The sequence below is a fragment of the Nannobrachium achirus genome (genome assembly GCF_963921795.1).
Source record: "Nannobrachium achirus genome assembly, chromosome: 2".
Classification (NCBI taxonomy): Eukaryota; Metazoa; Chordata; class Actinopteri; order Myctophiformes; family Myctophidae; genus Nannobrachium; species Nannobrachium achirus.
Genome location: NC_137811.1, coordinates 55,217,583 through 55,242,082, shown reverse-complemented (window position 1 = coordinate 55,242,082; position 24,500 = coordinate 55,217,583). Strand labels below are relative to the sequence as shown.

At 41.0% G+C, this 24,500-nt stretch overlaps 1 protein-coding gene across 1 annotated transcript in view; it reads right to left on the bottom strand.

Annotated features, from left to right (window-relative positions):
- Positions 1 to 19,532: 19,532 nt before the first annotated feature.
- Positions 19,533 to 24,500, bottom strand: part of ube3d (ubiquitin protein ligase E3D) — a 33,903-nt gene continuing 28,935 nt past the window's right edge. The window contains exon 10 of the mRNA XM_080754232.1: positions 19,533 to 22,475. Within this exon, the coding sequence (XP_080610358.1) occupies positions 22,455 to 22,475 (21 nt within the window). The 3' untranslated portion in view covers positions 19,533 to 22,454. The remainder of the gene's footprint in view (positions 22,476 to 24,500) is intronic.

The following is a 24,500-nucleotide window of genomic DNA, read 5'->3' as shown; positions in this document are numbered from 1 at the left end:
TTTGTGATCCAAGTGGTCATGGGCTGTAAAGCGGTCACTTCAGGAGCTGTCAAGAGTATTGGAAACATGCCAGACATTCACACTGTTATTGAATACTAAATGATGGCATCATCACGTTGGACTAAATAGTCTGGAAAGCATTATGATACCTTTGACCATGAGCTCATGGAAACATCATCTCGCAGACTGTCTCCCGACTAGCCCGTTACACCATCTGTCTGTCTGCTCTACCTTATTTTGTTTTCTGGTTACAATGCCAGGACCACAATTAGACTGTATTTTGGACTGTAGCATATCCACAATAGTGGTTTCAATCATAGAGTTATAATAAGAATGAATGTATAATTCCAATGTAAACAAAATACAATTTAATCTGTGGAATTATAAAGACTATTCATACTTTCAATAAAATATGGATGAGTGATGCAATGCAGTTGCTATGGAAGAATGATCTTCTGCCATAGCAACACATTCAATGTCATTGTAATTGTAATAGAAGACTATTTTACATTCAAGGATATAGGTAGTCCTGAAGTCTGAACAACGCCTCAACACATCCAGCCCTGAATGTTAACACAAGATCAGAGTGTGTGTGGACAATGTTCAAGCCTTGAGGTGTGTGTGTGTGTGTGTGTGTGTGTGTGTGTGTGTGTGTGTGTGTGTGTGTGTGTGTGTGTGTGTGTGTGTGTGTGTGTGTGTGTGTGTGTGTGCACACACGTGCATGTACACACACACACACACACACACACACACACACACACACACCAAGGGTTTCTTCCCCTCACCTTTCTCTAACAATCCATTCAACAAGAGGCCAACAGCAAGAACAAAAGCAATGAGTATCCACATTTTTCTTACTTGTCCAAAAATGCCCTGACAGGTTTACCGTTTTAGAACTAGGTTACCAGACTCATATAAACTGAGGTGCAGAGTTAAGAGAAGAGGCTTTAGTGTGGAGAAAAACTGCCTGCCTTGTGAAAATGATAATTTATTTTCACTTTCTGTGCAATTTTTGAAACTTTTAAAAATGGTTTTCCATGTTTCCAAACAAGGATATAGCCAAAGCCACAGGGAGTGAAAGTAGTGCCAGGGCAATTATGATTTTGCTGGGAGGAAAAGCACATTGAGCCAAAGACTCATTGTCCCCAGGCACAAAACAATGTGACTTGGACAGCCTTTGTGCCAGTAGCCATCAAGCTCCACAGCCAAGGCTGACCCCCATATGTTCTGTTCTGTTCTTGGATTACTGACTCCTGCTTGACTCTGGCACATTCACACATGGACGACTGGGATGTAGTAGGCCCTACCCTACGAAACCACGCCTGTAAAGGATAATGTTTCATTGTTGATAAACTAGATTTGGCAATTATAATCTCTGTTGATAGACTACATACCGTATATTATCCAGATACCCACTGCTGTAGCCCAGATGACATTGTACATACTATCATTCTCTACAGTATCAATTCATAGTCAATATATGTATATTTGTGCATGTATTCACTTGTGATAGATTGCACATTATCCTGTACTTGTATTTATTAAAATATATGCATTATGATAAGTCAGTGCAGATGGCTAGGGTCAGTCTGAATTTATTCAGCACACATGGGGCCCTGGGCAGTTTAGATGAGTGGTTCAAATTGACTTTAATTAGGCCATGGTGGCCCACATTTCAAATGATTCTGTCCCCCAACATGAAACTCTTTTTTGGTTTATATTATCATTTAAAGCAAAACGTGTCATAATAGTGTAGCCTAAATGTTATAATTGCACTTGTTAAAAAGGTTTAGTGGTGACATTGAAACATATTCTTAGAATAGTAACTCATTACTGTTAAATTTGTACTGTTATATTGTCAAGTGAATTGAAAATATACCTGTAACTAGAAGCTGTGCTCTTTCACAAGGGCCCACTTTGAAAACCACTGCCTTAGAGGAAGATAAAAAGCAGGCTGGATTTCAATGAAATAATTAGCAAAACTGCATGTACTTCAGAGAATTGCAAATAATTTTATATTAAATATAAACAAACAGTAGCAAAAAAAGAAAGAAAAGCTCACAACAATTTATCCATTTGAAACACAAATGGAACTAAATACACCCTTTCGGGTTCATTTGGTTACATACACCCTCAGAGGTAAATTAACACTGAGGAGTTGACAGTGTAAGTGTTGTGGTTGTAATTATTAAGGGATACATTTAGTGGACCAGAGTCCTCCACTCCTCCTCCTAGCAGCAGTTTTGCAAGGCCATGGCAGAGACTGATATAAAGCGGCTGGTAATGCGATGTAGATCAGTGGAGAGTGTCACAGTGAGTAACGACCTCTGCACCACAGCAGACCCAGGCAGGCGAGATGCCCGGCCATGATGCTCAGCCATGCTTTTACAAGGCCAGAGGGAACCAATCCTATTGGAAAACATGTTGTTGTTGCTTTTGTTTTCTCTTATCTGAATTAGAATGCTCAGCAGCCCTTGAAGAGACATTGTAGCCAGATGACCTCCCACCTGAAACTATACCTATTACCGACTGCCCAGATTCATCGCACATCCGGTGTGGGAGTTTTGGCACCCATGGTGAGGTGTCATGGCCGGTCATGCACCTGGTCATGGTGCATCCCTGGCATCACGTGTTTCCCTTCCTTCTATACTTTCCTTGTGGGCTGTGCTGCATACGTTACTCCCGGTGAAAATGTGTGTGTAGACCTTATTAATAAATTCAGTTTCAGCTTCACCCAGCTGATGGCTGCTCAGATGGTTATAAGGAACCTTCGGGGTGGAGCAGTTAGGGTTAATTGTCTTGCTCATAGACACTTCGACAACTAGCTAGAGTTGCATTTGGTTGCGAATTTCCAGCACTGTTGGACCGATCGTCCTGAAACTGTGCCTCCCCCCACCCCCAAATCCCTGGAGGCAAGAGTCAGAACAGCTGCCCAAGTTTTTCACATCACCAGGAGGCCAATTTTTGCTAAACACATTTTATTACATATGCTGAAATGAATGCCAAAGGTTGACCCTCTCTCTCACACACAAAAACCCACAAACCCACACTCTCAGGAAATGCACCCTCTCTGCAAAACACAGATACAGACAGACACTTTACTTTATTTTAGCACTGTAGACTGACAGGAAATGGGGTGAGAGATAGGGAGTGACACGCAGCCTAGGTCGTCGGGATTCGAAACCATGACACTCTGTCAGGCTGGCATTGCAGCCTAGGGTGCCTGTAGACCACCAAACCGGCAGCCCGGGCCTATCATTGGATTATTGAAAAGCATATTACCTCTTTTAGAGCTAGTGCTAGACCGTAGGCTAGAAAGCTTTATGTTACGTTAGAGACATTTTGAAGCTATAGGAAGACTAATCACTTATATAGTTCCGATAATATCAAATAAGCTTGAAAGTGGCAGTTACACCACAGAGAGAGTAGCAGAGGGAGGTGATGGTCAAGCATTTTTTTGTTATTTGTGCCCAAATATGATCTGATCTGATCTAATGCTAAAATGTGCCCAGTAGACCGAGTAGCTGTTTTGCCCGTGGGGCTGCCCATATAAGTCAATTGCAATATAAAAAGTGTCAGCGTGAAGTTTCATTAATAATTAATGAATGTCAAGTAATTAGTAATTACTTATTAAATTGATGTGACCTTGATGGCGGGCGGGCGGGGGGGGGGGGGGGGGGGGGGGGCAGTTATTGAGGCTTAAGTAATGATGAAAACCGTGACCCACCTGTGGGTCCACCTATAGGTCCAACAGGCCTACTCAGTGATCCAGTCCAACTTGGAGGACCCCCGTTAGGCAAACACACGCTCATGCACCCCACATGGTAGTTTTGGAACAACCAGTATGACCAACTCTCCTTGCTAATCCTGCCCGCCTATCAGCACTCATCCTGGGCATAGAAGCCACAGAAAAAAGCAGATCTACAAACCCACTAAGTGTAGCCCTGTGTGTGAGAGATATGTTAAGTAAATATGAATGACCTTATCTGAAGGCCAACTGAAGAGGTTGTGGAAATACTTACAATCACAATGCTCTGGTTACAATCTCTGCCCCGAGTTGTCAAGTGCATCGTTCCGCCCCTTGCTCTCCATCTTGTCATTCCCTATTCTCTCTATGAAATGAGATGAGCGCTCATGCCAGTAGTCTGGCAGCAGAGATGGAGAATAATGAAATAGGCTTCAGATACAAGCAACGACAGCCCCCTCCATCCCCCATGCCTGACAGATGAAATGCAATATTCTTCAAGTGCTGAGTAACATGAGCTCCATATGCAGATATCAGATAGTACTTTGCGATACCTCTATTACCATCCACAAGCCAACGCTTTGGCCAATTAGGTTCTCTCCAGTTACGCTGCTGTACATGAGCCCAGGGCAGATAATAAAGATAAAAGCTCATTTAGGCCACTCTCATGCCCTCAGTCACATAATATATTTTATGTCAACGTGCAAGCAAAGTTTGTTATGTGTACACAATGCAGATTCTTGAGGCACTGGAATTCAATTGGAATCCATTCTGAGAAAGCAAATTCCTGCAATTGACTGGATCATAAATTAACTGCAGGCCAAGGAGGGTTAACTTAAAATGGTCTCTCACAAATGAAAATCCTCTTAACAATGTGGGGAAAAACGTGAACAAAGACTTGATTTGACAGCTAGCCCTGTGTTTAGGCATTTGTCAACCTACAGGTCCTTCTAATTATGATCCAGGACTCTGCTCATCACACTACCTGGTAGCTCAGAGCATATCATCCAAAGTAGTATAGTGCAGACTTGTGTTCAGAATTATAGATTGCCCTATTCTGTCACATATCCTTTGTGAGAACCTGTGCAGACACTGTTATCTATGGAAGGTGTTACAATAACCGATCTGACACTCAACTCATAAGCTACTGAGGAACTAGCTCTGGAGTTCTAGCATCAGTACATTGGAACTGCAGAAAAAACATTTGTAAGATATATATTCATAGGGACTAACACACAAACATGCTCCTTTAGAACAAATTGTTTACCCTGAAGTATTCAGCTGACACTTCTACTTTTCTTTATTCCTAGCCTGATTTGTTACCTTATATTCCGTCTCTCTCCCCCGTGACACCAATGTATGCTGATTTCATATACATTCTTATAGTCAGATAAGCTCTAGGCCTACTGTACATCACAGTAACAGAAAGCAAACTCTGCAATGATGTCTGTGGGGCATTGTTACTAGTGCATGGCAGGACACATTCACCACAGTACACTGGGAGAAAGTCTTAAAATGTATCTTTGTTCTGAGGGAAAACATGACTAAAAGGAAAAGAAAAATAGGACACTCACTCAAGCCCTCTGTTAACATCCATTAAGATGATGTACTACTGTAGTTGTCCTATGACAATGGAAATTATCTTTAAAGACATTGAACTTCATACATGAACTACTTAAGACTATAAAGCTCATGAGAAGAGCCCCAAGAACGAGAAATATGAACAAACCCTGTTTTTTGTGACTAAGCCTGTACAAAGACAACCTGACATCTGCAGTGGAAAGTGGTTGTTTCCTCCATGTGGTGCCCACGAGCCAAACTAAACATTCAGATATCTCATCATCATCAACAATGATCCAGTGCAATGATAACAGTGCTGAGGGACAGAGGCACATTACGTTTAGAGGCCAGTGACAACCTCTCTGTTAGAGGGGAAAAACTAAAGAGAAAAGAAAAATCATGGATTCAAATTGGTTTGCATCCATAATAGCGTATTTACATGGTGCATTTTCAGAACCATGGACAGCTCCGATTGTAAGGTCCCAGACCTGCCTCCATACTAGTCAAGTCGCTTGAGTAATTTCGTTAACATTTTTGGGGGTTTATGAAAACTATATATTTTTGAAGACTTCAGAGTATAGCAAATCGGAAAATCCATGATTCCATTTGCAAAATCTGTAGGGGAACTTTTGACAGCTGCTGAAAGTTTGTATCTCATCACTTACTATACACTATACTATAAAGGGAAAAAGTACCCCCAAAGAATCTGCTTTAAGTAGCATGTGATGGGGTCAAACTAGGGGTTTTTAATGATTCTGGATCCATTGAAAGCATTTGTTTTGCATGGAAAACATTCCTTGGGATAAAAACAGCCCCCAAGAAACTGTGAAAAGTGATGACTCATAACTAAACCATAGTTTTGTCGGGCCGTTTTTAGCCCAAAGAATGTTTTTTTGTGCAAAACAAATGATTGCATTGGATTCAGAATCATTAAAAAAAAACTAGTTTGACTGACTGATTGATTGATTGATTGATTGATTGATTGAAGAATTTATTAGAATTTTGCAATAGAAAAAAGTACAGTTTCATGATACAAGGTCAACTAAAAGGAGATCCTAGAAAGCCGAGGCTTATTTCCACAGGAACCACACTTTAAGTATCTCATATAACATTGAAAGACAGACGGATAGAACATAGTACTTTATCTAGGATAATATCAGTTTCAAAAGCATAACATCAAATACAAAGGCAGAAAAAAAGAAAAGGGGGGGGGGGAGCATGGGGGCTTAGTCTATTTACAAGTCATGGGTAGCAGCTGTCTGAAGGTGACTTTTCATACCAATTTTGAAGGAGGCTAGGGATTTGCTCTCCTTTAAGGCTTGTGGAAGGGCGTTCCACATGTTGATGGTATAGCAGGAGAATGAGTTAGAGCCTTGTTTAGTGTTAAACCCCTCACATGCTACTTATAGCAGAGTTTTGGGGGGTATTTTTTCCCTTTTTATTATAGTGTATATAGTAAGTGAATGAGACAGAAACTTTCAGCAGCTGTCAAAAGTTCCCTTAGGGATTTTGCAAATGGAATCATTGATTTTCTGATTTGCTATACTCTGAAGTTTCCAAAAATATATAGTTTTCATAAGCCCCCAAAAATGGAACGGACCATTCATGTTTGGACATATTGAACTGGACTATACCTCCCAGGATGCTTTGAGAGACTGTGTTAACTCTAGCCCTTATTATTTTAGAGACTGTTAACTCTAGCCCTTATTATTTTAGTTGTTTATCATGCACTGTTGGACTGGAGGTCCGACAGTAATAATAATTGTGTGTATTTTCTTTAGACTGAGAATTTACTAGTTTGCATTTGCTGACACCGTTGATAGTGTTAGAAGTGAAATTAGCTCTGGTCCATAGCGTTAGAAGGACTTCTCCTAACGCTATGGACCAGAGCAAGTGAAACTCGAAATACTGTTCCTACGAAACAGTGTGGGCTCACTCGTGACAATATTCTGCAGCGTGCTAACTGTCATGTGAAGCTCAGCCAATACTCCAGCTAACACCACTCCCAGATGTTTTTTTCCGCACCTCAATTGCACCTCAAGGGCCCTGCCTTTGTACTGTCGTGGCGGAACTTGGTAAATAAATAATGAAGATAACATACTGTACTTTTATTTAAACTAGATCCTTACTCATCCCAATGGGATCCTTACTCATCCTTACCCATCCGATCTCGGGCCGCTCACGTCTCTCAGATACATTGGATAAATACCTGTATGCAGCCTTAAATATGCCTTGATATTATGATGTCACCATTTGTGACTGAGTGTGACACAGGGGCAGTCATTTCGGAAGCCACTACTTTAGGCCACAGCTGAAATTACTTTTTTCTTTTTTTTTCACTAAAATGTGATAAAGCCACAAAAGCATTTCATAAATATCAGGCTACATTTCACTTAAACGCCAGAACTTAACTCTGCATGTAAATAAGACTTTTTTTTTATTAATGTGAGAGATCATGCAGGTCATTGCAGGTTAGAAATGTATTTAGAACTTGAATATCATTTCACTTAAACGCCAGAGCTTAACTCTGCATGTAAATAAGACTTTTTTTAATTAATGTGAGAGATCATGCAGGTCATTGCAGGTTAGAAATGTATTTAGAACTTGAATATCTCAAAAGTAGTATTTCAGCATGGCATCATTCTACAAGCCATATCTTCAAAACTGTTGGGTCAATCTCCACAACCAATATATCATTTTGTAGCTATGATTCCCAGCTTTCAAATAGAATGACAATGACTAGCCGTGCTGGGACACATTTGATTGATTGATATATAGAATGATAGATAGATAGATACCGCGTTGTGTGATTTTAGGGCAAAATCTGTAGGAGCAGTGTCCAAAAATGTGTTTTGCAAAAATCTGCCTGATGGTGGCGCTAGAAGAGGGCCATGTGAGGAATCAGGGGCAGAGGTTGTGATTTGCCATCCAAGAAATGTGTGTGCAAAGTTTGGCATTGATAGGGCCAACGGTGGCAGAGATAGGGGCAAAAGTGTGACGTGACATGACGGACAGACAGACAGACTGACTGACTGACAGACACACAGTCGGTGGAGCTTTTCATAGTAACTTGCGACCAGATGGTCGCAATAATGTTTTATAATTTAGTGTGATTATAATAAAAAATAAATAAAATACAACTAGAAAGATGCAATTGGAAATTGCAAGTGTGGTTGCCGACGTGACTATATTCTGCAGCAAGCTAACTGTCATGTGAAGCTCGACCAATTGATTCCCTATTGATTCCCACTCCCATTGATTCCCTATTGATTCCCACTCCCATTGATTCCCTATTGATTCCCACTCCCATTGATTCTCTATTGATTCTCACTCCCATTGATTCCCACTCCAATTGATTCACTGTTGATTCCCTATCCCAGTTTCCCCAGAACTACAGTGTGTTGCCCTTTGGGCAACCACACTAACTAGAAAGATAAGATGCAATTGGAAATGGCAAGTGTGGTTGCCTATTTATTGCCTGGATAGCCAGAACCCCACCACTCCCCCATAGAACTCAACCACACTAACTACACCAGTCAGAATCAGTGACATCACTGATTACATCACCGATGATATCACTGGACTCCTCACTAACACCACACTTGCAATTCTCCCCCATTGAACTCAGAATCAATGATATCACTGATGACATCACTGATGACATCAGATTGTGTATACGGAATACTATGAACAATGGGCTAGAGCAATAGTCTGGTTGCCCTACTGGCAACCACACTAAACATTCTTTATTTGCTTAGTGGTTAAAACTGCATTTAAAGCCTGCTGTTAGCTTAAAAGCTGTGTCTTTGAATTAAATAACTATATACAGTAGTGGGCCAAAGTGGGTGAGTTTTTCAATTCTTAGTCGTAGCCCCTCTGGGAGGGGTGGGCCTGTTTCAATTGAAACAGGTGAAACAGCTGATGCCACCAATGATAGTGGTTTAGTGATATTATAAAGGAGAAAGTAAAATGTTCATTAATTCTCACACACATGCAAGTAAAATATTCATATCTTTGTCGAGATCAGCTGTGACTTCTTAGCAGTGTGTGAAGAGTTTTCATCTAGCCTATATAATGTGTCCTTCGTAGCTGTTGCCAGCAGCAGGCTCTCTGACTTGACACAGAGTAATGTTTCAGCCCCCGTCTGGGGCTTGCTGTAACTCTGTATGTGATAACTGTTGAAGACGAGACTGGCAGCATGCCGAGACAGAGATAAGTTGAACCCTCCCCGGTTTAATAATTCTGTCGGAGATGCCGGTAGCCTAGTGCAGTGTAAGTGAAGAGGCTTGAAGATGACAGGCACAGCCAAAAGCTTCAGTATGTTAATGAGCAAAAAAAAACATCAGTAGTGAAAATCTTCTCATCCCTTTATGGACGATGACAACTGAATAGAAAAATAATAATTGCATATCATGGCACATGATTCATGTTCCTCATTCTGTACAGCACATATAATCTTTGTCTATTCGGGAGTGAATCATTTCCTAACTGTCGCAGACACCATTAGAGAAGAAAAAATATAAGTGTCAAGATCTAGCAGCAGCATGGGAATACCTTCAGCATACAGCATACACTCTGTGCTGCTTGAACTGCCTCGTTTAACACCAGACAGCCATGCGATCAAAACTAAAAACACCACAACAGCAACAAAGAAAATAAATTCAAGCTCAGAAAAGGCATGGGCCTACTGACAGAGCAGTGCAAGAGCTCTCTGATAAGAAGGGAAATAAGACAATAGCCTCGACTGGAAGGAAACTGCCTCGGCTCTCTGGAGTGGGAGACTTATGGTCTTTGTTGTGTCCCAGTGATGATTCCATAACTCAATAAATGTTTTATGCCTCCGAGAATGAGAGTAATGTGAAGAGCATAGGGAACATTCTGAAAAACCAGACAGTGGCGGTGGGCACGTCTGGACAAAAGCCACAAGACACTATAGTAAGTATAAGTAAAAGTGTGCATGCATACCGTAACACACATAATGACATTTGTTTGCACGCACGCACATGCACACTAAGCCAATTATATGAAGGATATATATTGCCATTGCCATGGTGTCCTGGGGGCATGTCTCCCCCACAAACATTAAGACCTTCACCCTAGGCAATAATCAGCTGAAAACCAATGACAGACACACACACACACACACACACACACACACACACACACACACACGTTTTTCTTTCTTCCACAAGAATTGGACCTTTGTGAAAAAACATGATATATTTTTATAATATAGCATGACTTCTGCCCCGCACAAGGCAGGATCATATTATGTTTATATTTTTCCACAGATATCCTAAATGGCTGCACACAGCCACATGCAGCACAGCTATTCCATTGCACCCACAAGGCACATGGAAGACACATGGGCAGGGGTGTCGCACCAAATTCTGGACCCTGTGTACAAGGATTCACTGAATGTTCTTCATAGGGGAGGGGGTTTAAACAATTTAGACGCATTATTTTGTGCTTCTTTAAAGTTATACCATGTAACTTTTTTTATAAAACAAATCTTAAAATTGTCCTAACTGTTAAATCGCTAAAGTTTTAGAACCCCCACTCTGTTATTTTCAGCTTCTGAAGCCTTCTCTTTATATGTTTTCTATGAGTTGTGAGGGGGGGAGAATTTCCCGGCAAAATGATGTCATCTCCCACATGATACACTACCGGCCAATCACAGCGCCGATCATACACCACCGGCCAATCACAGCGAGTCTTGCTGTCTCTAAAGGAAGTAGCTTCCCTCAGCAACTGTGTTTACATTGGTGAAGGAATCTTGCCTGCTACTCCCTCAATCCTGGTCTAAAAATGATGGGAGACGGCTCTACGGAATCGTATCGGCGAGGCGGAGGTGCTCGCGACGGCCGCGGGGGTCCGCGGCGACTCCGGCCGAAAAAAGCAATACCGCTACTGACAAGCTTTAAATATTGAAAAATAGCAGATATGCCTACAAGCTCACTAGATCAGCTATTTTTCAAAAATCGTGAAAAAGTCTTTGAATATTCCAAATCCTTCTAAGGTTTTTTGAAAAACCCATGTCAGTGGTGCTCAAACCTTTTCATGTGAAGGACCCCCGAAATGATATGTATTTGGCCACGGACCACCATCTCAACATTTTTAGTCTCAGGTACCCCCTCAGAAGCAAAATTTGAGTTACAAATGTTCACTTAAAAAATACATATTTAAAGATTTGCACACATTTCAAAAATAGCAGATCTACAATTTCGCACTGTGAGCTTGTAGATCTGCTATTTTTCAATAGCTAAAGTATGAAATAGTTAGGACCCGTCCACATTTGTGCCCTAGTAACTCAGTCCCACTCCCCCCCCCCCCCCCCCCCCCCCCTTGTGACACCCCTGGACATGGGACTGTGCAAATTGAACCATTTGTCTTAGCCATGAGTTGGAACAGATTGCCCCGTCTTTATCATCCCCCAATTCCTACATCTTTCTAGACATCCTTTATGCAGAGGTTCCCTGGAGCGTGCACAGCAGGCTGTCAGCTCAGTCATGGGCCAAAACATGCTTGAACTTGCACTTGCTTGAAAACATCTCTTTTGTATATTCCACAGATCAGCAACACGGTTGGAAAAAGGATTCTTGGGGATGTAATTAGAGCATGTGCAATAACAATGTCACACACATACATACAAGCTGGAGAGTAAGCTGTTTTCTGGGGTGTCACTATGCTTGTCTCATATATTATGAATTCCTGAATTGTTTTCCGGAGAATGCCTTGTACCTACTGTTGCAGCTGAGCTGTCCATTGTACCCTAGGGCTGGATGAAGGAATGCCGGATCTTGATTACAGGCATGGCATCATCATTTGCTAAAAGATTGTGACTGAAGATCACAGAGATCAATGGGCAAACTAATGAACCCCCGAGGGATCCCCTGATATGCACCATAGCCCTGGTAGTAGACTAGGCGATTGGGGAAAGAGGGTGCCGGTGTACACTATTTTTGAGCGGTGGTCACACTTTCTCCTATGCGTCTGTCTGTAACTTTGTAGGATTTAACTTTGTAGGAGGACCAAGTGGCGCTGTTGAGACACACACACACACACACACACACACACACACACACACACACACACACACACACACACTCAGACAGACATGAACTGCTCACTTCAAACTTGGTTTGATTTTTTTATGACGTGAGGATCTGCAGGAGGCTAGCCATCTACAAGAAGGTCTGTGTGTGCCTACTGTATCTGTCTGTCTGTCTGTCTGTCTGTCTGTCTACAGTATGTGTGTTTGTCCGGGGATAAACCACTGGATGTTCAGCTCCAAATTACATGTGCATTGTGCACACCTCTAGTAGACCAAGTAAGTGACTGACGTCATCACAGGCTTCTTTGTCCAAGATCCGCATGAAGCCTTGCGTTCCCATGTGGATCTGGAGCTCTTTAGACATGAATAATGGTGGCACCACCTACTTCTTTGTGTGTAACAACAGGCTCCACCCCTTTCTTAGTCTACTTCCTCCCGGGTGCTTCTGTGTTCATTCCATAGTTATTATAATATACTGGTTTATTCTAGGGATGGTCCGATCAGGTTTTTTGGAACCGATCACCGAGCACCGATCACAAAAGTTTGATCACCCGATCCCGATCAATCACCGATCCGATCAAGTTATTATTTATATTTTCTCTAAATGTTAATGTTTTAACTTTATTTCATTCATTCACTCATGAATTCATTTATATATGTGCCTTATAGTTATTTACCAGCATTACTATGTATTTATTATCATAGCAGTAACTAATTATTCCTTCAGCACTGTGGAAATCAATACCCCAAAATGGCCTCAAGTGGGCATACTGAACGGCTGGTTGATCAGATGCACCGATCCGATCGGATCGGTGAATTTACCTTTTGATCTAAACCACCGATTATCGCCGATCATGCTTTGATCGGCCCGATCCGATCCATTGCCGATTGATCGGTAACATCTCTAGTTTATTCCTACTAACAACACTATGTTTATGGCAGTGGTGCTGACACATTCTGCAGAACATTTCTGTAAACCAGGCATTCGGGACCCAAGAATAGGCTTCATATCAACATTTCAAGATACAGACATCATTATCAAGTATGTGCAATTTCTAAATAGATTCTGATACTAATTTCTCACCCTATTAGTATGCAACTTGGACAGTGCAGAGTCGTCAGCACGGCATTACACTGCTTTGCATGGACAGTTGGACACCCACTCAGCTTAATCCTCACCAGTGGTGTTAAGTACTCAAGTTATCTACTTACATTTTCAGGTATTTTTTGAGCGGTGGTCACACCGTCTCCTATACGCGGCCGTGTGTGTGGGTATGTATGCATCCGTCCGTGTCTGTATGTAGCCTGCAGTACCTTTTCTTACCACATATGTTAAAGTGGGCATGACATGGCCAAAACAGCTAATTATGGCTATCAAATTAGCCAATTTTTTTAATGATGTCATGTACCCCCATGTTAAATTACCCAATCAAATTAATTTATTGTAGTTACTGTACTGAAAGTAGTACTTTCTGTACAGTAACGGCAATACATTAATTTGATTGGGCTAATGGGGGGAGGGGCGGAGACTCGCGGAGTCGAGTATCCATATCATTATCTTTTGAAACTGCCCCAAAAAAAGCTGTCCGAGGCATGTTTCCGACTTTCTAAACCAACTTTAAAACTATCAGTTCTAGGGGTAAAAATTATACACCATTCGCTATAAAATGGTAAAAAAGTACATGTCTTTTTCAAAAAAGGTGTCAGAGATTCGTTACAAGGGTCAACACGCTTCTCAGTTCTCCCCGTCTAAGGGACGGTTTTGTCGGCCATACCCTGCTGTGTCTTCCGCTAGCCGCAATGCCGTTACGTTTCAATATCACGCGGCCGGGACAGCTTAGAACGAGCGTCCAGCGATCTCCTTCTCCTCGGCAGCTTTGAGCCCTTTTAGCAGACATATGTCCTGCTGTCTCGGAGGACTGAGGTCCGTGGCTCATACACTCTGTGTGTGTGTAGCCACACACAATAGCTCTCCAAAATAGCCTTGCGGTGCGGCGCTGCTACACGCTAACAACAACATCACGTTGTGCGCGGCACGGCAGTACGGACGAAGTATACATTGCGAGGCACCGCACAACGGACGAAGTATACATTGCGCGGCACCGCACGACGGACGAAGTATACATTCACTACTAACTGATACGGCCCCGCCTCCTTTTCAGACCGTTTGAAGAAACACCACGTGACTTACTGTATCATAATGTTAAATTTCGGCCGGTGTCACGCCCCCTTTAAGGGAGGGGCGCTGTTGTTCAGACTCACATTCACACACACGCACGCACGCACGCACACACACACACACACACACACACGCAGCCTCCACCGCTCAGTTCACACAAGTGTGATTTTTTACTGGAGCAGTTCAAATTGTGTCTACGTCGCAGAGGAAAATACTGTAGCCTACTTACTCCACTACAATTAATTGAAAACCTTTTAGTTACTAGTTACTTTGTAGATTTTTTACTTTGGCCATTTCCAAATGTGAAAATAGCCTATCTACAGGCTCACAAAACGTAGCGATGCGAAGGGTTGTGAATTTGTAGTTTTACTATTTTCAAAAAGATCTTTATACATTTTAGACATATAACTTGTGAAATGGGACATTCTGCATTATGAGTACTTTTACTTTTGGTATTTTAAGTATATTTTGATGCCAATACTTTTGTACTTTTACAAATTGTATTAATTTTGCTTACCCGGACCTATACTTAAGTGTTTCGACATTGCAGTATTGATACTTTTACTCCAGTGAAACAGTCGAGTAGTCTACTTTTTCCACCACTGCTCCTCACAGCACTGCCTATGTCTGCCCTGCCTTGAATGTGATTGACTCAGAACACAAGACACATGTCTTATTAATTATTCTTAAAAAGGAAATCGTGCACAGGGACTGGCTGCTGTGAATTAGAGATATTGTCAAATGTATGGGGTGTTGGGGAAGAGCTAGTGAGAGGGGGAAAGACTAAGAATAGGCTAAATCAGGGGTCAAGGACCCCTTAGCTGAGAGAGAGATGAAGCAGGGACCCCCACTACATATTGTGTAAGATTTTGTTGCAGATTAAACCTTTTCATAGATTTCTGAGACAGCGTAGACTTGTTTGACAGCAATATCATCAGTGTGGGTTGTTGGTTTAATGTGTATTTTTAGACATTGAACGACTTCTTTTCACTCTACACCAAACCTCTTTGCCAAGAATTAGTAGAGGAGCCTATGTATTTCCGTAATTTTGGAATGTTAATTTTTGGAGACATGTACATCTTGATTCTTGGGGTTCTCAGAATGCCAAAAAAACATGTCTCCAATTTTTCTTTTGGGGTTTAGCATGTGTAATTAGCATAATTAGACAATTAATTGTCCAAAACAGGAAATGGCAATAACCTTGCTTCTAGGTAACTTATAAAGGTGATCTAAGAGTCTAAGTCCATGTTTGTGAGGTCAAGAAATTCATCTGTTACCATTGTGAAGTCATACAACCTTTCCTGATTAGCATAAATTGCATAAATTATGCAAAAATGAGGTGGAAATAAGCAAATTGCTGCATTTTTTAAGTTTTAGTCAACTTTGAAAGCTTCTCACAGACTCTAAGATGTATGTTTGCAAGTCATCAATTATCATCATCCTATAAATAAATCATGCAACACTTTGTCTGTGTAATAATTATGTAATAATCACACCGAAACCAGAAATATCTATATTTCTTTGCTTTAAGCTAATTAATAAACATGATCTTACAGACAGTGTAAGTCTGTTTGCATGTCTAGAAAATATTCTCTATCCATAACTAGGATATTTAACCTTTCCTTATTAGCATAATTTGCATGTATATATATATATATATATATATATATATATATATATATATATATATATATATATATATCCGTGACCCGATTCCGGATAAGCGGTTGAAGATGGATGGATGGATGGATGGATATATATATATATATATATATATATATATATATATATATATATATATATATATATATATATATATATATATATGAGAAATGGTCACAGATTTATCAGATTGTTTATTCTAATATTTACAGAAAGTTGTGAAAACACATTTAAATAGAAGGGTCTCCATCGTCATCATCACCAATTCCCAACAGATGTGCCTTGCTTACATTACAACACACATATTCATCTGCCCCACACATGCACATCTCAGAGCAGTTAAAACGTTAAGATCGACAAGAACAATGTGACACGCACTGGGATTTCTTGCAGCCACATTTGATCAGTTGGGTATTATGGGTAATGGTGGCTGGAGCTGGGGGTTCCCGTGTTGTGACTGGCACCAGTTGTTCTCCCTCAGCCTCCATCCATATTCAGTTACTGGTGGTATCTGTGGGTTATGTACGTGGTCCTGACTCCTCATACCATACCATTGCCTGGTAATGGGCACGGGCAATGGCTTGATGTAATGCTCCTTGTGTAGGTGGCAGCTTCTCGGCTTCCAATTGTTTCTTTGTGAATAACCTCCACCTGAGCTCACCAACATCCACAAGATTTGTACCGGGCTCGTACAGCTTGCAAACAAATGCTTAAATCTTATTATTTATTTTTTTTCTGCGTCAGAACTGAGCTTTTTTGTAGTGCCTAGAGTATCAAATGCAAATACCACCTCCACAGGACACCGGTTTAGAGCTTGCCAACAGGTTAACTTTCCCTTGCCAACAAAATGGCCTGTCTGGTCAGTTCCATGATGGCATGGAACCCTGGTAAGTTTTCATACCCTGGTATGTTTTACTGTACATCAATAGAGTTTGAGTGGACATCTTGCCTTGATTATGATAATGTTGGGTTTTCCCTGGAAGAGTTGGAGGGCTTTCTTAGCAAGATAGACAATCAGCTCATCTTTGGTGTGGATACCTGACAAGAATAGTTTTTCTGACACCTTCCCTATCGGTGTGTTGTCTTCCACATCATAAGTGGTAGGGGGCTTGCCACCCTGGTGTCGCTTACATGTGGCATCCTTCAGTGAAGATGCAATGCCATAGCGGTCAAATACTACATGAGTCTCACTATGTTCCTGTCCAGTGTGGCTATGAAGTGGTCAGCCCACTGGGAACATGTCTTGATCCATGATGGCTTTCCCATTTGCATTTGCTACTCTAGGTATTACAAAAAAGCTCAGTTCTGACACAGAAAAAAAGGTTGAAACATTTGTTTGCCAGCTGCACAAGCCCGGTACAAATCTTGTGGATGTTGGTGAGCTCAGGTGGAGGTTATTCACAAAGAACCAATTAGAAGCCGATAAGCTGCCACCTACACAAGGAGCATTACATCAAGCCATTGCCCGTTCCCATTACAAGGCAATATGGTATGAGGAGTCAGGACCACGTACATAACCCACAGATACCACCAGTAACTGAATATGGATGGAGGCTGAGGGAGAACAACTGGTGCCAGTCACAACACGGGAACCCCCAGCTCCAGCCACCATTACCCATAATACCCAACTGATCAAATGTGGCTGCAAGAAATCCCAGTGCGTGTCACATTGTTCTTGTCGATCTTAATGTTTTAACTGCTCTGAGATGTGCATGTGTGGGGCAGATGAATAGGTGTGTTGTATGTAAGCAAGGCATTGGTGTTGGGAATTGGTGTTGACGACAAAAAGATGGAGCCCCTTCTATTTAAATGTGTTTACAATATTTTCTGAGAATAAACAATCTGATAATTCTGTGACCATTTCTCATATTGTTCTTTATTTTATATGAAGGATATATATGCAAATTAAGCTAATAAGGGAAGGTTAGATATCCTAGTTATGGAAAGAGAATATTTTCTAGTCTTGCAAACAGACTTACACTGTCTGTAAGATCATGTTTATTAATTAACTTGAAGCAAAGAAATATAGCTTTCTGGTTTTGGTGTGATTATTACGTAATTATTACACAGATACAGGGTTGCATGATTTATTTATAGGATGATGATAATTGATGATTTGTAAACTTACATCTTAAAGTCTGTGAGAAGCTTTCAAAGTTGACTAAAACTGAAAAAAATAAGCAATTTGCTTATTTTCACCTCGTTGTTGCATAATTTATGCTAATTATGCTAATTAGGAAAGTTTGTATGACTTCAAAATGGTAACAGATTAATTTCTGGACCTCACAAACATCGACTTAGACTCTTAGATCACCTTTATAAGTTACCTAGAAGCAAAGTTATTGCCATTTCCTGTTTTGGGCAATTAATTGACTAATTATGCTAATTACACCAGCTAAACCCAAAAAGAAAAATTGGAGACATGTTTTTTTGGCATTCTGAGAACCCCAAGAATCAAGATATACATGTCTCCAAAAATTTACATTCCAAAATTACGGCCAACAGAATCTGATACATAGGCTCCCCTACTAAATAGCCGATCTGCGAGGCGTTGTGAGCTTGTAGATCGGCTATTCTTGGCTAATGTTCCACACAGAATAGGGATACTATAGGTTCAAGTGGTTAGTGTAGAAAAAAATAAAGTTTCTATCACACAAAGATTTGGAGGACACCCTGTAGTAACTCTGAGGACCCCCTAGGCGTCCCAGACCGCCTGTTGAAGACCCCTGGGCTAAATGACAGGATCACACTTGGATTGGACAAAAAGATTAATTGGATAGAAGGGTTGGAGTGCGGGGTTGTTCTTAATGTGGTAAAGACCACAAGTCTTTACAATCTCATTAGATAGTGAACTCTAATGAGAAAATCGAAAAGATTCCAGGATTGTATTTTGGTAGAATGACTTGAAGATTCTTTGGCACAGATCAATCATTAGGCCAGAGTGACTAAAATGGGAAACTCAATCTTATGCCTCATTTACTCTCAAAAGATCAGCCTAGCTTTATGGCTTTACCTCCATCAAAGGACCTCTCACATTCCAACATGGCCATGTGTAATCTCACACATCGCTGTGTCTCTAAATACGAAAACAGTCAGACCCATTAGTGTAGGCAAAGACCTACACTAATGTGTCGCACACACACACACACACACACACACACACACACACACACACACACACACACACACACACACACACACACACACACACACACACACACACACACACACACACACACACACACACACACACACACACACACACACACTTCAAACTTGGTTTGATTTTTTTCTTTTTTTTAATATAGGAAAACAAAACAAAAAGTGCTGTAGTAGATAACGTCACATCTCCTCCAAACACAAGGAGTCTTCAGCTGTTTCTTTTCACCCGACAGTGAGGAGTTTGACATAACACATGCAGAGGAACACACTGCTGCACAGAAAAATATATTTTCAGGTGAGTTGCCAATTTCATCCAAGGAGAGAGCACCCATTCATCAGCTCCAATGTATAGTGTTCCAGTTTCAATTTTGTCTGCTCATTTCTTTGTGTCATCATTTCCAATTGCACTTGTTTATCCTGTACAAAACTGGTAATGTTTTCTTTATCAAAGCGGTGGAGAGATTGGGACACAGTTGTTACTAAACAGTCTAGCAACGAATACATTACAATTTAGGCATTTAGCAGACGCTCTTAATTCAGCGCGATTTACAATATGCAGGTAATACATCAATACAATATTCAGAACATAGAGCAATCGAATCCTTATTTTAACAAGGTGTTTTTTTAATGCATTAAAACAAATCCCCATTAGCTGTCACCCTAAAGTCAGCTAGTCTTCCTGGGGCCAAGAAAATAAAAATAAAAAAAGCATCAGGCAACACACATGGGCTTGCTTCATTTGCACTTGTGGAAAGAGGGCAGAGAAGAAATAGAGACCTGGATGAGTTTAATTAGCCAATTCACTCTGCTTTGCTGCGTCGGTGGGCACAATGCTTCTTTGTATTTTATGATGGTATAATTGCCACTTCAGTATTCAGCAGATCCAGGCATGGATAGGTAAAAAAAAAATCCCCACCTCAATCTAAGAGCATGTACAGTATACAGTAAGGCATTATACTGTTTTGCTGGTCCGAGATAACCTATGAAAATGGAAAGCCTTGCCATAAAATAGAAATTTAGATTCAGCTCTACACTGAACTACAGATCAATATAAATGAGAAAGATTGCACTCACTAGAGTGCATCATTCTGCCAACGCTACAATATGCAATTGTAAAGATATGCAATTTCCACCAGATATGATCGATAATGTAATTTTGACCCTGATTGCAGCCTTTGACATTTTCGATTAACACATTGATATCTACATCCTGCACCCTACACATATTTTATAACACGTTTCATGATAATCAACCCATACAGTCTCAATTGGCATTGATTTGTAGCTTTGACTTTCTGACCCAAAAGTTAATCATCTCTTCAGGGCAGCCTATCCAAGGCAACTATGTTTCATGAAAATCCGCCCATCCATTTGGGATTTTTTTTTTTTTTTTTTTTTACAAATGGACAAGGGGTGAAAACATATAATCCCACAGGCACAGGCAGCCAGGCAGGTATAAACGAACGAGACGACTGCTCAGGGCGAATATCATGAAGCTTGGCTCCTCAATCTCTGTGGGCCATATGAAAACAATTGCCTTTTTAAACTCTTGATATAGTTAATTTGCCTAAGGCTGTGTATATTCATTTCATACAGTTCATATTTAAGTCAGTACTAGCTTGTCTGAGCCCTTACTCACCTGCATTTGTTGTGCTTTTAAATGTAAAAAAGGAAGGTAATGATGTCTGAAATTAAAGCTCTGCTTTCACAATGCCTTTACAAGCCTTGGCTCAATGAGATGACAGAAACTCTACTCTTAGAAATAATTAGATTTTATACTGAAAAGATAAACTTGAGGATTTTGAATGCTTTTTTCTCCTTTCTGACAGGATAAAGTAAGTTACATTCTGTGGATGATCAGTGTCATCATGGGTGATATCAGGCAGTATTACTCTTGGCGTCTGGGGAGGTGAGTGTGGGGCTCTTTTTGTTTGGGTTAGAGTACATAACAAAATATAAAGGCCGCCTTGTTTGTGTATGAATGTTTTTGAAATAAGGGAAATAGGGGAGAACTTCACAACTGTTTGAATCGTAATAATATGTCCTGTGTGTTCCCATTCTATGAAAGAGGGTGACATAAATACCATTAGATTCCTAAACGGACATATACTGTAGGGGGACAACCACCCATCTCCTGCTGTAATCACATTCATGTGAAGGTCACAATGCTGTACCATGGGGACACAGCGTGAGTGCCTCACAAATCAGCACTCACCACAAACGAACTCCAGAACAAATGTGGTCATGTTTGTTCAATGGCAGAGGCATGAAATCAAACATCTTCAGAAAACCAACCCGGCTGAACATACAGTAAATACACCTGCTTCTTCATTAGTTGAAATGCACACACAGTAGACCGATTTTGAAATTCTGGGCAAATATGATACTTAAAAAAAAAACTATTTGGACAATAGCCAATGCTGATCCGTTACTTTGTTCATTTTGTTTTTGTTATTTATTGTTTTTGTTTTGTTTTTAAATGTTGTTGACTGTATTTACTCTATGGACCCCCTGTGTGTCTGTAATAAAGTTTGAATTGAATTGAATTATTCCCCCATTTCCACGCAGAAAAAAAAAAAAAAAAAAAAAAAAAAAAACTAGCTACAAAAAAGGTTTTCAGCCCTTCATCCCGGTCTTTGAATGAGCACAAATTCAATCATATACTCACTTGACAAAGATTATTTTAGTTTTTAGCCTGCGACTACACCAAAATATCGATAGGTTGTGCATCCCTAACAAACACCCATGCGCACGCACGCACACGGACGCGGTGCGAGGCGTTGTGTGCTTGTAGATCTGCTGTTTTCACTACTTTTGTGCGACCGCCTTGTATGATGAAGCAGGGCTTTGCTTTGCAAAGAAATTTACACATTTGAAACTTGGAGATACAAGGTTTCTGCCCGACAGTGACGATTTACTTTGTTGGCCGCCCAGCCCCCAAAATGGAACGAAGGCCGACATTTTATTTTTAATCTTTTCCCGGGAATGAACCGGCCGTTCGGGAGTTGTCCCGCTTTTCCCAATGGCCAGCACGTCCCTTTCTCTGTGGATGGGACTGGGAATGTAGGATGGATCTGCTGACCTCTGAAGTCTCACAGCCTCAAGTACGCCACCTGTGGAGAACAGACAGAAAAGGGGAGGTTGTTGAAATCGACATACAGACTTGTCTGTATGTAGAAGTGTTATCTACTTATCACTGCCAGGCGAAGATATTAAATGGTTTTCACCTTTGTGTTGCGTCAGCAGCTAGACTGTCTTTCAAATCTGTCATTGACAACTACTGTATGTTATTTTGAGTGGAATGGTGGTCCGAACCAATTTCGGACCACCATTCCACCAATTGGTATGAAAAGTCACCTTCAGGCGGCTGCTACTCGAGACTTGTAAATAGACTAAGCCCCCATGTTTCCACCCCCCCCTCCTTTCTTTCTCCCCATTTTTCTGCTTTTGCAATTGATGTTATCCTATGTAAAGTACTATGTTCTATTCGTCTGTCTTTCAATGTTATATGAGATACATTAAGTGGTTCCTGTGTAAATAAGCCGTAAAGCTTACCTGTACTAGGATCTCATTTTAGTTGACCCTGTACCAGTGATTTGTGCTGTCATAAAACTGTACTTTTTTCTATTGCAAACTGCTAATAAACTCTTCAATCAATCAAAAATAAAACAGTACAGGCTATGGGATACATGTCAAGGCTATAGAGTGGAACCAGCCAATCAGCACCTGCTTCTAATGATATCAACGCACTTAATGCGAAATATTCACGTGCTTTCAGACTCTTCAATGCAGAAAGTATCCAGGATACTTGGATATTCAGTATCCAATAACTCACCAATGCAGAGATATTAGTAGTAAAATGTCGACATCTAGTGGTCAACCTCAGAGGAGCGCAAAAATAAAACCTGAGGTGACTCCCAGCCTCGAACCAGATGCCAAGTGTGCTCTGTTCCCCAGTGTAACGCTCCACGCCACTGACCCTGACGGAGCGGCGCGGTATTGGGCGCCGATGAGCCCCGTGAGTCGCCACCGAGGCGAGCGCTAGCGAGCCGAGTTGCCGCGACGAACGGTGCGAACGGCGCCCAATCCCACTCAGCCGCGTTACCGAGTTATGTGCCGTTATGGACAGAATAGTAAATATTCAGTCCCTCACTATCAACATCTACCCCACTATCCACGTCATAGATATCCACGTCATAGATAAATGCACAAAAAAGGAGTCATTTCATCCGTTCATTAGCTCAGTCAGTAGAGCACGGATGCAACAAACCCACGGTTTGGGTTCGATTCCCCTGAGGGGACTAATATTCAAGGCGAGAGATATCGGCGCATGCGTACTTCAAAGTATCCTCGTGGATACCCAGTGCATATTCTCTGCATTCAAACGTCTGAGAAATGGTGAAAAAGTCGGATTGAATGCGAAGAGAGCAGTCGCACAATCTACTTCTAGCCAATTACAACTGACATGCCAACAACAGTCACTTCATTAAGCTGAAAGAGATACTGAAGTGCATTTATACATTTCCGAGTAACAGCGGTCAAAGCTAGTGAAGCAACAAATAAAATGGTTTGATCTTTATTTACAAATAATGCCGTTTGTTGTGCATGGGTGTGGAAGAATGCATGTTAAAAAAAAAGAAATTGCATTACAGAGACAATAATACAACATGACATCTGGAGGACGGAGGAAACAAGCAGGATTGAGTATAGGAATGTGGGTATCAGTCCAACCTGCTTAGCGCCTACGGACTTGCATCTAATCTTGACCTCCTCACTCGGAGGCGGGACTAAGGTGCGAGTGAAGAATGCAAGTAGATTATTGAAATGCGTGAGAGTTCCCCTCTCCTTTGTACATATAGTGTTTGTATTTGTTGACGGAAGGTATTATTGTATAAATATGTTATGCTACTGTATGTTCATTGTCGAATTGAATTACACACACACACACACACACACACACACACACACACACACACACACACACACACACACACACACACACACACACACACACACACACACACACACACACACACACACACACACACACACACACACACACACGACTGATTTGTGTTGTGCCGTTTACTGACATATTTGCTGACTAATTATTAAATCAATCAATCAATCAACAACAT